The sequence below is a fragment of the Canis lupus genome, chromosome 30 (genome assembly GCF_003254725.2).
Source record: "Canis lupus dingo isolate Sandy chromosome 30, ASM325472v2, whole genome shotgun sequence".
Classification (NCBI taxonomy): domain Eukaryota; kingdom Metazoa; phylum Chordata; class Mammalia; order Carnivora; family Canidae; genus Canis; species Canis lupus.
Window position 1 is genome coordinate 1,357,924 of NC_064272.1, and position 14,685 is coordinate 1,372,608.

Here is a 14,685-nt window from a genome sequence, read left to right on the forward strand (position 1 = left end):
ATCATGTAACTGGTCAGGTAGCTATTTTTAGAAAACTTGTGTGCCCAATCAGTCGGCTCTTTCCTGACCGTGATGGTTTGGAAATGGGTAGGAGGGAACAGCAAGCCATAAAGACTACACCACTAGGAGCCAAGGGGGAAAGGAACAAAGAGAAGGAGGAGATGGCCACACCAGTGCCTCTTATCTGGACTGGGGCCTGGGAATTGGTTTTATTATCAGATTATTGGGGGCACATAGGGATAAGTGGTGCCCCTCTTATCCCCTTAGACCTAGGAGGGTGCCCAACTAGATGGCTGGCATACACACTGGCAGCCAGATGTACTGAAAAGCAGTGGGGAGAGGGAGAGGATAGGGAAGAGCAAAGCTTGGAGGTTTTCCCCAGTTCATTCTGGCTTTCCTATTAATATAAAATGAGTTGGTTTCAGGCTTTGTCCATCAGACCATGTGCCCCTCACTCATTTTTTGCTTCTGAAAATTTGGCTTTCTAACCAATGTCATATGGCATCAACAACCTGCCAGAAGGATAATCTGCATGATTAGTATGGTTAGTGCTCAGACCAATTACAGTTGTGTGAATGCCTAGTTATACCAAACAGCCCAACCTTCCAGGAGGGACAGAAGCATCACCACCATGTCCTGAAGGAGATCCAAGAGTTCCTTCAGCAGCTCGATCTGACTGGAATCCTAGAACAGAAACAGGAGATACCCCTGAGCTATCTGATCCCTCAGCAAAGTATAGGGCAGTGAGCAAGAAGAGCCTGCTCTGGAAAGATGAGGTGAAGGCTATGTGCATTGTGAATGTGGATGTCTTATCTGCTGTTGGTAGCATCAGGGGGGCTCACTGCAGCAGGGCTCATCTAACAGAGCTCCTTTAGTTTCTCTTCTATTAGTACAATGTGGCAGATGTATCACTTGTTGTCCAAAACTACTGAACGACCCAATCCACCAAAGAGCCGTTAGGTATTTCTCTTAGTTCATGTTGTTTTTTATACTGGAGAATTACTAGGTGAGCTTTTGGGGAATAGTGCTGCAACCCAATTAAGATGTCAAGGCTGCAATCTCGAAGTGGGTTCTCCTTTCTTTTTGGGTTAATTTAGTCTCCTGATTCTAGTTGGTGGTGATCTGGGTGCCACTGGTCCCTTAAAATGACATAATTGAGGCTACTCCTCTGGATGATTTTCATTTCAGCATTGCCAAATTAGCTCTCTGTTTTCAACTCTACAGAAGGAAAACAATCCTTGGAAGATCTGAGGTGGGCAATGTGAGAGTGAGATTACAAAATGCATTCTGGGTCACACTTCTTGTACAGTTTCCCTCTCAAAAATACGGTTCTTTGTCGAGTCTCTCAACTTTCAGAGGGATCGCCCCCCTTTGGTGTGGGTCCTAGCTATATAAACAACATCACAGAAGTGTAGGATAGAAGAGCTAGAAGAGACCTCAGATCATTTACTCTAATTCCCCATAGTTCACAGACAGTGGAACCAAAAACCAGGAAGGGGAAGTGACTCCCTGAAAGTCACCAGCGGAGAGGCAGCAGAGCCAGGCTCCTGTCTCCAGAGCCTCTCTACACTACACTGCCCTAGGCTGGGCTGACATAGGACTGGATGTATTACTGCCAGATTAGCAGTGCTCCCAAGAACTCTCTCCTCCCATAAGGCCAGAGTCAAAAGGGGAAAAATGAAAGGGTTAAATAGCACATTCCAGAAGAGAGGAGGCAGATGTGACAGCCTTGAACATTTTAGATACACATCACTTAAATTAATGCTGTAAATGTTACTCTAATCAGCCTGAAACACATCCTGAAAGTTCTCCCTCATGTGTTGCCATGGAGAGAGGCAATCGACAACTACATCCCCTCCATTTATGTGTTCATAATAAATGTTCTGAGTGATTCTGATTCATCTTGCCAGAGAGATGGGGAGTGAGAAGGAAAGGCAGAGATAGGGAGGGAAGGGAAGCCAAGGTGAGAGAGGAGGGATATATGAGTTACAGAGACATGCAGACATGTGACAGACCCAGAAGGGGCTGATAGATTGTCATAAATTGACAAAACAGTGACAAGGAAGCAAAAAGGATCTAGCATCATAAAAAGCAAATGCTAAGGCAATTATGTAAAGGGGAGGTTGGTGGGACACAAGGAAGGAAGCTGCATCCATGCAAAAGCCTGTCTGGGACACCCCTGCAGGTATTCATTTCTATCGCCCCTTGAGGCCTCCAGGTTTAAAAGTGAGACCTAATCTGCATTGCTTTTCCAGCCATTTGATCAAGCAGCCACATCTACACGGGGGGAGTACCAAGGGGGGGGGCAGTGATTTAGCAGTTCACACCGATGACACAGCAGGGAAGGGCCACAGTACCTGAGAGAGTTTCATCTGCATGTTAGCAAATACATGGAGGAAGCCGACCACCGCGTCCCACAGCCTGCTGTGAGCCAGGCTTTGTTGGTTCCCAATGCAAGGGCCCTATGGAGAGGAGGGCATCCTTATTTTACTGAAACATCATAAGCTGCTCTGAATCTTGCCCTTGTAAGCATACAGGACACTTGCTTATATTAGCAGATAGCTCCTTCCGAAAGTCACCTATTATTTTGTGGCTCACTATTTTCCCAGGGTATTACTTCTTGCCCCCCCATCGTAGGAAACTTTAACTAGGAAGGACCACCAGAATTTGGCAGTGCAGTGATTTTTCAGAGATCGATTCTTTTAGCTTCAGAATACATTCTTTAAATAAAATACCACAATGAAGAACATTCTTTGAGAGTCAAATGCTCTGGTTCAGCAGGACAGAAGGGCACTCCTGCCCACTCTCACCTCCACCTTGGTCTAAGAAGGGTTCCAAGGAACTCTAGGCTTCCACAGTATGAAAAGCAGGCCCTAGTGTTTTCAGGTGAAACTACACATGAAATGCTATGATCCCATGGCTATCTAATCAAGCAAAAAAAGTGAATATTCCTAATGTTCAACTACCTTGCGATTTTCTTATCATTAACCTCAACTTTATGTTTAATATCATCTATATCTTTTCAGAAAGCCAAACATAGAGGGATGACTTCATTACCAATTTTCATTTTCCATGTTAATAACTTTTCCTATTTTTACACATTGAATCAACATTTAAAAAAAAAGAAATCATTTGGAATTCTTCTACATGGGAGATTTGTCTATTCTTTCTTGTATGTTTAATCATTTATTTACATTAATATGGAATCCATATATTCATTTTATGCTTTGGGTTATAATCCATCACTACTCTATTTTGTCACTCAATTTTTTCCAGTTTTGGCCCCCAGGGGGCTCTTTCAGTTGGCCCCTGTGTCCCTTGGACATATGCCCATTATCTTTCCCTCCCTGCACGCTCCTCCCCTCTGCCTGCATTTCCTTGCACTATAGGATTCTCCAGGATCATCCTTATGTATTTCCTGCCCCAGCACTAGGACCAGTCCTTTCTCTAAGAAGCCTTGTTCTCTCATTGGAATGGTATTAGAAACCAAGATCTGGTACTAGCTGTGCTTGTTGCTACTGTGATATCATTACTTTTAGGCACTCTCAGCTGACACAGCAGTGGATATGTGTGTGTTATACTGACCCATGTGTATACAATATATCTAGAAATGTTTCCATATGTGAGTATCTGCATCAATATCAAGTCAAACATGAGTTTAGCGTCCTAATTCTTATCCTAATTCTAATGTGTTTCTAATGCATTTCTACCTGGACTATCTAGCTACCTCTTGCTTGTCTGTAACCATTCAACAGTGAGAAACCTGGCTCCTGCCATTAGTAACTGCTCATGTCCATTATATGTGTAGAACAGTTGCAGACTCAGTAACATGTATCCCCATGGGAAAAACTTTAGCAATTGAAGTGCTTATGCACAGTTCCTTTTGCCTTTGGTCTTACCGTCTATATTCATTCCCAAGATTTCTGAGGTCAGCACTTTATTCCCCACCCCTTAGGTGAGACTGTTTTGTATATTTTTTATACCGTTAGATTCCTGTCACATTCTGTTCTTAGCTCTTCCTTTTATTTGTTTCTACCCTTTAACTCATCTCCAAATCACTCTTCAATACGAAATTTCCAAAAGAACATGGATACCATCTCAAGTTCTAGAAAAGGCTTGGCAAAATTCCCAGGGAAGCGAGCATCATGAGAAGTATTACCTGCCTCCCTAAACCATGTATGCTTGTTTAAAAAAATCACTGTTTGAGGGGTGCCTGGGTGGCTCAGTCAGTTAGCATCTGCCTTCAGCTCAGGTCATGATCTCAGGGTCCCAGGATTGAGCCACATGTTGGGGCTCCCTGCTCAGCAGGGAGTCTGCTTCTCCCTCTGCCTCTGCCCCCACCCCTGCTTGTGCTCTTTCTCAAATAAATAAATATTTTTTAAAAAAATCACTGTTCATGTACATTTGGTGTCTGATCCCTGGAATCCTCTAGATCCTTTTTAGAACAAAGCCAGTTGTTGCAAGAAACTCACATTTACCAAAAATAAGCTGCTTTTTTACTTTTGGGTTAAGTGCTCCAAGGGAAATTCTGAAGATTAGGATGGCTTCCACAGGGCGCAAATCAAATGCTTGTCAAATCTGTTCAATGACCTTCACAGGTATTTCACATTCTGTGACACTTCAGATTAGTCACCTGTTTCTATGGTTCTCTCTCTACGTTCTTAGGATCCAGTAAAACAAGGATTGTTCTCTCCCTTCAAGTTGATAGTCTTAGTTTTGTGTTTAATAAGTAAATATGATTGGAGTGTGCCAGTTGGCTCATTAGATGGTTTTTAAAAATCTCATACTATACCCCAGAGGACTGTGATAGGGCTACTGATTTCATAGCAAATTATGCCTGAGTACATGCTCTATTCCTTTTCACAATCATTAGAGCACCTTAGGCAATGACCAGAGACTATTGTAAACTGAGAAAGAATGCCGCAAGATCTAAATATTCAACTGGAAATAGTTTATGTGCTGCTCCAGTTACCTTTTCCATAGAGTTAATTTCTGACAAATTATAGGATCTTATAAATTCCTAATCTTGAGACTCAAGATAACATCATTTATCCCTTTATTCCTTCATTCTATCAATTATTTCTCCACTCTACTCCCCATGCATACTGAATACCTATGATATATTGCAAGTGCTAGAAATGGAAGAATTTTAGACTGAAATTCTGCCCACAAAAAATTTTCAATCTAGAAGGGAAAGGAAAATGTAACTAGATAAATGCAAACAGAGTGTGACAATGCTATGAATTGGTTACAGGACCATAAACTACAGCTTCTCATAGTGTGTAGTAAGTACTCTTAATATGCTTGGTTCCTATTTGTAGATAAATATTGTTAGTGCTAGGGCTGGATGTACAATTCATATTTATGTGTCCAAATATTCTAGGGTGATATATAATATGGGAATGTTAAAAATGTTCTGTTTTCAAGCATCTACTCTGTAGCACATACCTGGATGTATTCTGTAAGAGAATTGAAAATCTGCTTCGTGACTGCCAGAGCTTTGGAAAAATTGTGCTGTCCAGATTCATCAATGATGTCCTTCCCTGAATAATACCAGTAGAAATCACTGATTGACTCCTAAGAACAAACAAGTAGAGTTTAGTATTTCTTAAACTTCAGTCAGTGAAGCTAAACCCAATGTTCAGGAAGAGTACAAGAGAATCCTACACGTCTATGACCTCTTTGTTATGACAGAAACATAGGATAAAGCACAGAGATATCTAATCCTTACCATCTTTAAGTGGATATGCTTCTTTAAGAAGGAACGACAGGAGAGAGGATGGTGTTCAGCTGGACATGGGTGACTATGATGCAGGACAACTTATTCACAATGAAAAATATATATTAAAGGTAATAATGCTACTCATCCAAATAATTGGCATAAGAGTAGCAACACAACAGCTACCTCACACTGTCAAAGGCCAGGTGGCGTTCTTACTCATTGCATATGTTAAATCTCTGCATCTTTACTACCACCCTATGAGGCGCTATCCATTCGACAGATGAGGGAATCAGAACACAGGGAGGTTAAATAGATTTGGTCCAGGTTATAACTGGTAAGTGGCAGAACCCGGATGAACAGTTAGCAGAGAGAAGAGAGTATCTTTTTTTTATGTTTTATGTAGATTTTCCTGGTATCATTTGGATTTTCCTTCCAACAGTTAAACTGAGAGGCTTCTCAAGTACTAAGAACTTGTAGACTCATTTTGCTCCTACCACCTTCTGGACTTCTTTTTCCTGGTGAAAAATCTGTTTTCATTCATGTAACATAGCTCTTGGGCACTGATGGGAGGTTTTCATTGGCAAAACTGAGGTAAACCAGCATTTTATACTAGATGATTTGATATTTAACCACTCCCCCATTTCAGTCTTCAAATACACATCTTTAGGCATTTGACTTCCCATAAGTATGTGGACATAGATTATAACACCTTTCTTATTGGGGCTCGACTGTATTCTGGGCCTCCCTTGATCCCTTGCAACTGTCTATAGCTTCTGGAAATGTATGTAAGCCATGCCATCGTCTGAGACCCACTGACCTGTAGACGTAGGAGGTAGTCCACGGTACTGATGATGACGTTTACAGTGGTGGTATTGCCCATCTGAGTCCGTAGGAAGTTCTGAAAGTCTAAGAACACCAGGGCTGAGTCAAAGCCTGTTCTTATCATGCCTAGGGAGCTGAGCAAGCCCTCTTGGCTAAACTCAGGAGAGATCTACTATATGAAAAGCCTTACAAGAGCACCCTGTTCGGGTCCTGGCAGGTCCTGTAGGACAGAGCTCTGCCCTGAGCCCGCTCATCCTGGTGATGCCAGAAAGTGGACTTAATGAGCCCCGAGGGACTTGACAGAAAGGGGTGGGTATTTACATTCACCATCTGAAGATTCTTGCAGCAACTTAGCCTGGGTGGCACTAAATAACATCAGCCCTGAAGTTCAAGTTCTTTTTCCATAGAGTTAAAAAAAATTTTTTTTTTTATTGAGGAATAGATTAACTGTTGTCTTTGAGTTAGCAGCTGGTTGAATTAAATGTGGCATCCTGAGCTGAATCATAATTTGGCACCTGAATGTTGTTTTCCTTTGAAAAATCAATCTGTTCCACTTACCACTGTTATGTCCTTCACAAAGTAACTGCAGGAATCTAAAGAGGTCTCGTGTAAACTCATCATTCTGGAGTACTTTTTCACCTTGAAAACAGAGTATTGGTGAGCATTTGTTTGGCTTCTCAACCCAGAACACTTTCCAAGGCAAACGACTGTAAAAATGACAAAGGGCTTATTGTCAGAACTGTTCAGAAAGGGAACTTTCAGTGAGTGAGGAAAAAGCTGATTGGCCTGAAACTGAGGCTACAGAACATAATGACCAACAAAGCTAAAATATCGAGCCTCCGGATGCATTTGTAAGGAAAACAGCTTGGCTAATGGCAGTAGTGGCTCATGGTCCATAATCCATGCTTTACAGAGAGAAGGCATTTCTTTAATTAGGCATCAAACTGCTGAGTTAAGCTTCACATGCAACTACCAAACCTAAAAAATGTGCCTGTGCTGCGGCAATTAAATAAGTCCCTTAGGACTCACTCACACACACATAGACAACTCTGGTCAGAAACTCAAACTTACCACGCTCTCGAACAATGACTGGTGATAAGAGAAAAACAGAAGAATGCAAAGTAAGAAAACCCATAAAAACCACAATAAACTGTTTTTAGTCAAGGCTGACATGGTGAACACATCCAGCCTTTATCAAAGCTACTAATGGGACTATTTTGCTGAAATTGAGCAAGTCCTTGCAAATTAAGAGGCACCGAGCAGGGGCTCTAACCAGGAAGAGTTAATTATGGTAATCAGGAAGAGAACAGCCTTCACATGTGTTAGTGACTTACGTGTTCCTTCCTCAGTAACCATCCCCAGGCCTTCAGCTTTATTCTGCCTCTCAAAGGCATTCAAATCAAGGACACTTGCAAGAGACCAGAGAAAACAAGGTTCAGGCCTATGCATGCCAAGAAAATGGATTTCTAATGTCACTATACCTATTGACTGAGAATATCTTGTCCTTGTGTTATAATAAAGGTGCTAACACTATACAGGGCGGTTGAAAGTCTAGTAGTTCCCTGCATTTGTGTCAGGAGTGCTGTCCAAGGCTGCTAGAGCTCACAGGCATGCATGCGGAGGGCTCAGAAAAACTTAAGACTGTCCTTGTTTGTCGAACTTGAGTCCTTTCTTCTGCACGGTGATTTAGAAAGATGTCCCAAATAAAGAAGGAATAATCTGTTTTGAAGATTTCCCAAAAGAAAGTTTAAACTGCACTAATTTTCACCTCCCACCTTTTTTTAAACCTATTTTCTCTGCGACTTAGAAGGAATTATAGTTTTTACTGTTTACATGAATACTGATGAAAGGGCTACAAATTTCAGATTTCAAAGGGCCACATCCTTTTAGAATTCCTGTGTCACTCAGAAGCCCACAAGAGCTATGATTAAGCCTTCTGGAGGCAATGGTGTCCCTAGGTATTTCTGAATCTGTAACAAGTTAGCCTTCTTTTTTTGGTCCCCACTTCCTCCAAATTTTCCAGTCACGGCCACCACCAAATCCTACTTAGCCAGGAGCCCCTGGTACAACCAGAGATCTTGATAATGAGGAAAATGGATAAGCCTATTATTTCAGGTTGGGGCTCATTCCATTTCTCTAACAGACTCACTTTCTCCAATCTCAAAGGCTTCATAGAACATGACATAAAGTCTCACAAAAATGCAGCTGTTAGGGCAGCTTATGGCTGAATCCATTAAGATTCCGTGAAACTCTGTATTCCCTTTACCACTGGGCAAAGGGAATGATCATTGGATTGGAAAGACGTTATGGAAAAAAAACAGCATTTCTTTTTCCTATTAGGGAGCCACATATTTTCTGCAACTTAAATTCTAAAGAGAGGGACGCCTGGGGGGCTCAGCGGTTGAGCGTCTGCCTTTGGGTCATGTCGTGATCCTGGGGTCCTGGGATCGAGTCCCACCATTGGGCTCCCTGTGAGGGGTCTGCTTCTCCCTCTGCCTATGTCTCTGCCTCTCTCTCTGTCTTTCATGAATAAAGAAAGTCTTAAAAAAAGTTTAAAGAGAAAACAGTGAAAATTCCTATTGCCATACTGTTGGTTTTCCCCAGATCCTGCTGTAAAAAGGTTCTCTCAATAACCCAAAACCATTCTTCTATTTTAGCTTTGCTGTCAAGGGAAGATAGCAGAGGTACAGGACATTTGGACAGAGCTGCTTCAAAGCAGCAGTTCTGATTCAGGAGACTATCTGTGGAACAGACATTTCTGACCCTTACTCCCTCCCAAAGCACTCATTTCAGATGTTTTTATTTCTCTAATGTTTCAATAGTTTTCTAATCTGTATTATTTTCATAATCAACAAAAATCCTTAAAATATCTTAAAACTTGTTAGTTCTCACTTGGCCTCTAAAGGTATGTCACCCGTCCCTCTAAGCCATCATTATAAATGAGTTTAGTAATATGAAGTATTACAGATTAAGGGAACACTCAGAAATTTAATTGAGAATTTCATGGGCAATATGGAAGTGAACTGACTTGAGTTTTGCCATTCTGAGTCCAAATGGACTATTTTACCCTCTGTGAGTCAGGCCTAGCAATATTACATTTTCTTTTCCTGAGAGAGGTAATAAACAAATTGTTGTTGGTGCGGGGAGAATGGAGCCCAGAGTAAGGGATTCTATTGCAGCTCAAATACGCTCCTGGTAACCTTGGGGTACATACAATATTACTCCATCAAATAAGGTTAGCAAAATTATGAAGTCCATCAAAACAAAGTATGTCTATCCTGCAAATTTTTAAGTGGAAAACCTAATGCCCTATTTTTAAGAATATTAGAGGCAAATTAGCTAGATAATTATAACCGATTTCTTTCAGAACAAGTTACCGACTATTCAAAATACATATGAATCTTAGAGAATAAGCTGACACTTAGATTGCTGGCTTGTTTCCAAAATGAGTGAGCATGGTAACCTTACAACTTCTGGTTATGGACTGTTCATCTGTCAGGGGGTCAGCCATGAGGGGAGGCTTGCACACATGATAATAAAAGTGGAAAGTTTAATGTTTTGTTTTTTAGGCTATGAGAAAATGTTCCCATGTTAGGATGCACTTCTGTTGAAATGGATGTGTCAAAATCTGTACCAACCAAATACTTATTTTGGCCCAAAGAACTGTTAAGGATAACAATTAACAAAGTGTCTAACGGGTCTAATGAAAACATGGCCTCGAGTCATAATGAGGTAGTCTTCTTCTTTCCATTCTTTTCTGGTTTGACTTTTATGAGCATATATTTTAGGAGCTCAGCTCTGAGGAAAACAACATGCCAAAAAAAGGAGGTAATACCATCATACCCATCCTCTTAGCTTTCTAAAGCAGGTAAGTCCTTCCTCAACAATTCCATGAATGATAAGCTTATTTTGTAGTTCCCCCCTTCCACCCCATTCCACTTTCTTCTAAAGAGGAAAAAAAATCCTATAGGTGGTTTTCCCATATTTACCTGCAAGACTGCATAAGACCAGACAGGCTTTGAAAGAATCCAGCATCCTTTTTCTCCTTTAGGTAATCTAGCATTTTCTATAAGGGAGACACATTTTAAAAGGAAAATCAATGTAAATTATGCCACAAGCACTGACCCTCCCAATTTTAATGGAGACATGTCAAGTCCTAGTCACATGGATTCATATCCAGGGTGGTGGTCTGTAAACTTGGATATGCATTAGAATCACCTGTGGATTTAAACCTTCCGTGTGCCTGAGCCCCACCCTCTTCTGGAACCAGAATCTCCTCAGGTGGATATTCTATTTTATTTATGTATTTTTTGGAATATTTTATTTTATAGAGGTCCACTGGTATTTCTTCTAGGGTAGTACAGTAGATCATTGACATTCATAGATTTACTGTTTGAAGTTTCTCCCATTTGGAACCAAGCACCAGGACACAGATCTAGTAAAATGGTGCTGAAGTCCAGTCTGAAGAACTGGTGCTGACTTTGGTGCACTGGAACAAGGAGCTCAGCCAGTCACAAGCTTAGCAGAGAGTATCTTTCATAATCAGACTTTGTTTTCTCTGTTCTTTTGTTACTGAGAAGGCAGGGACTTTGTCTGACATCATAAAAATGTTAAAAAAAAAAAAAAAAGGTCCTACAAGGACCTGGTGGTCATGGTAGGGAACAGAAAGTAAAAGGTGTCTCAGAAAATGGTAGTTCTTTTGTGAGAAATTTGTTTGGGATGAATTAAAGGCTGGGACAAATGATATGTGATAATGATAGTTATAAATTTGGAGATTCTCACAGGCTCTGTGATATAATCCTCACAAATGCCAAGAATCTTTGAAATGTCACTTTCCTGTACACACAGATGTTTTCAGCCAGAGCCTGGAGTGCCCTGGAAACACTAGAATATTCCTGCATCTTGCAGCCAGTTTAGATTCAGACTGCTGAATGGATTCCATGTTCCCGGAGCCCCACACTATGCTGCTGTGTGTTGTCTCACTGCATGCATAGTGGCAGGGGTTTTGAGCTACAGAATTTACTGCTACACCCTCCATCCCAGAACAGAGCCTGACTTAGTGGATAGTCAGCAATCATAAAACTATGACCGAACGAATAAGCAAATGAATGAACAAACAACAGATGTGTGGGGTTAGGCACTCCATTAACCAACGGGGCTCCTTGCTCATGGCGAGGCAGCTAACATGTAAAATGATTAAAATACAAATCTAAGGCTTAGAAACTGTCCAAAAAATCTCTGATGATGAAAAACTTAAGTGTTTTTTTGCTTTGAACCCTGGGTAAACCCTCTTTACCAAGCACACATTTATCTGTCAGCTCTTAGCTCTGGTTTTATCTATGTTCCCAGCTATTCTGATATAACTGGCCACAGAGGACAAACACCAGCAAAGGTGATGCTGAGTGGCCCTCTCTGTAGCAGAGCTGACACCTCTTCCCCAAAACATGAGGGCTGTCGAAATGGCAATACCCTGAGAAGTCTGCACCACCCACTACGAGTCCCCAGTACCTGTTGTACACCAGCGTTGCCACCATTCAGAATGGCGATCCCCAGCTTCAGAGTCTCAACCACCATGGGGCTCATCTCACCTGCCACGGTGAAGAGTCGATTGAGTCACCAAGGAAACAGAGGGTAAATCGCGTCTACGGGGCTTTATCAGGACTCTTTAATAATGACTTCGTGTCACAGCATGCTATCTGTGGCAGCAACAGGGGCCTAGGGGCCTATCCACAAAATCTTGGAATCACCTTTGCTGGCACTTATCATCTGAAGGACCATCTCTGCAGCTCCACGCTCATGCAGCCGTGCTTGTTGATAGAGAGTTTTCTGCTTTTCCATTTCTTTCTCCTGGAAAAAAAAAATCAAGTAGGGAAAGATTAGTTTCTTCTCAGGTAATTTACCCTGCTAAGGTAAGCTGAGAGAATCTTTACTTGTCTAAGGAAGGCAACACATGTAATTTTGGATAAAGAAGACTTCTGAAGTTTATTTCCAGACACTACCTCTGCTTTCCAAAATTGTCCATCCACAATTCACTCATGTTTTGATGTTGAAGTTTCCACTTTTGTGCACTGGTAGGAAACATAGCTCATTCCCCGGTAATATCATAATTATAGGAAGTGATCCTAGGTTTAAGTGTTTGTTTTCAATGTTCTGTCATTCCGCTTGCTGGGAGTCAACTAAAGCCTATCTGCCTGAACGTAGGAAACAACCACTTATTTAGAATGCTCAGATCACCATTAACAGAGACTCTACAATATATGGAATACTAGAAAGTTAAGGCCTTCCAGAACTGTAATTATGTTAATTTACTTTTATTGTTGTATACTTTGTCCATAAAGAGCGTAAAAGTAAACTCATATGGCTTTATCTTGGGAGATTCAGTGTCCCTGACATTTACAGAATAGTAGTGCAAAAACCATCCTGGTGTCTCCATTGCTTTGAGTTTTCATCTCTGGATGTTTGAATTTGTCCTTCTCTGGTCTCTGTTACTACATTGGGTAAGAGAGCAAAATTTCCCAGAAGCCCAAACCCATAAGGGGGGTTTGCTGACTGAATGGCTTCCTGATACCTTTCATTAGGCTGGAAAACAGGCAGTAGAACCACATCTAATGGGTGTGCTTCGTGCATGCGGCCCTGTGTATTTGCCACCACATACATGTGGCAGGTGAGCCACATGGTCAATGTCAGCACCCACTTCTGAAGGCATGCTGGTTGTCTTTGGCTTTGGAGCATGGCCCTATCTTCAATCTTAGTAAAAACTTACTTCAAATGTTTTTTCCTTGTCTTCCTCCTCTTCTTCATCCTCCCCGCTCTGACAACTCTAGATCCATGGAGCAGGGAAAAGAGACAAATGAATGTGAGTCTAATAGACAAGGCTGTCCTGCTGTGCAAAGGCAGGGGACAGCATGTAACTGACAGGCATGTTGGGACCTCAGTCCTTGGTGAAACTAAGAACACTGTGACCACTGCAGGGCAACATTCTACTCAAAACGTTTTCTTTGCAGTTACTAAGGTGTTCAGAGATGAGAGATGGGAGCACCGAGCTCACACAGTCAACAGGAACCTATCTGGTTTAACCACAGACCTGAACTCTTCTAACCTAGTAGAGTTCTGGTATAAATGGAGCTAGGAGTACAGGGAGCTGTTCCCTTCTAAGCAAAAACCAGGCATTTGGCAAGAAGACTGGAGATACCTAGGATGTGACTCTAGGTACCGCATGTAAAGGAACAGGTGCTCCTGTACCCCAACATTTTCCTTCTCTGCCTTCCATGAAGGGTTCCCATTCGAGAAGGAGCAGTGTCCCTACCACTTGGCATTCCAGAGGCGGCCGTCCTTCCCTGTCATGTAGGAAGAATGGCCTCTGCCTCTACTAGAGCACTGAATCTCATTCCAGTTGCTAAAGCCTGTTTCCAAATGTGATGAACTTCCTTCACCTGCAGATACGTTTGAACTTTTGGAGGCACTCTCAGTGTGGGCTGAAAATGCAAGGATAATGTGTATGCCTGGACTCCATGTGGTTGGCCTGGAACTCCCATGTGAACAAGCCACTGGACCCACTGTTCCTGCAAAGCTTTAAGGTTTCCTTACGAGGATGGTAGAATGGCTTGCTAATGTCACCCCCGTGGCACGCGAACTGTGCAGTGCCTGGAGCCCATGTTCTGACCGAGTCTTGTGGGCTGCTGTTCAAAACAACCATTTCCATGTGTCTGCAGAGGTAAAGGTGAAGGCAGGAATACTGAGACAACAGGCAGAAACTCAGGTGTACCTTGGCCATCATGCTGGAATAGGATGTGTACAAGGGGTCGTCTTCCAATTTGCTGGAAAGAATGGAGTACATATTTAGCAGGCTACTTTTTGGACCCAGCAGAAAAGACTAAGAGCCATAGAGATCTTAAGTTATATGCACTAATGAATTCATTAGAAAACCCTTTCTCAAGAGAAAAATGAGTGGGAAATATCAGTGAGGGTGACAGAACATGAGAGACTCCTGACTCTGGGAAACAAACAAGGGGTGGTGGAAAGGGAGGTGGGGGGGATGGGGTGACTGGGTGACGGGCACTGAGGGGGGCACTTGACGGGCTGAGCACTGGGTGTTATGCTATATGTTGGCATATCGAACTCCAATAAAAAATATATACAAA

The 14,685-nt window shown here is 42.0% G+C and overlaps 1 protein-coding gene across 2 annotated transcripts in view; it reads right to left on the reverse strand.

Annotated features, from left to right (window-relative positions):
- Positions 1–14,685, reverse strand: part of RYR3 (ryanodine receptor 3) — a 510,816-nt gene that overhangs the window by 26,835 nt on the left and 469,296 nt on the right. For both annotated transcript variants that reach the window (XM_049104111.1, XM_025473335.3), the window contains exons 76-87: positions 14,310–14,361; positions 13,308–13,364; positions 12,292–12,391; positions 12,053–12,132; positions 10,534–10,610; positions 7,879–7,952; positions 7,616–7,633; positions 7,103–7,183; positions 6,540–6,628; positions 5,449–5,577; positions 2,358–2,462; positions 603–684 (exon numbers count right to left, since the gene is read on the reverse strand). In XM_049104111.1, the coding sequence (XP_048960068.1) occupies positions 603–684; positions 2,358–2,462; positions 5,449–5,577; positions 6,540–6,628; positions 7,103–7,183; positions 7,616–7,633; positions 7,879–7,952; positions 10,534–10,610; positions 12,053–12,132; positions 12,292–12,391; positions 13,308–13,364; positions 14,310–14,361 (944 nt within the window). The remainder of the gene's footprint in view (positions 1–602; positions 685–2,357; positions 2,463–5,448; positions 5,578–6,539; positions 6,629–7,102; positions 7,184–7,615; positions 7,634–7,878; positions 7,953–10,533; positions 10,611–12,052; positions 12,133–12,291; positions 12,392–13,307; positions 13,365–14,309; positions 14,362–14,685) is intronic.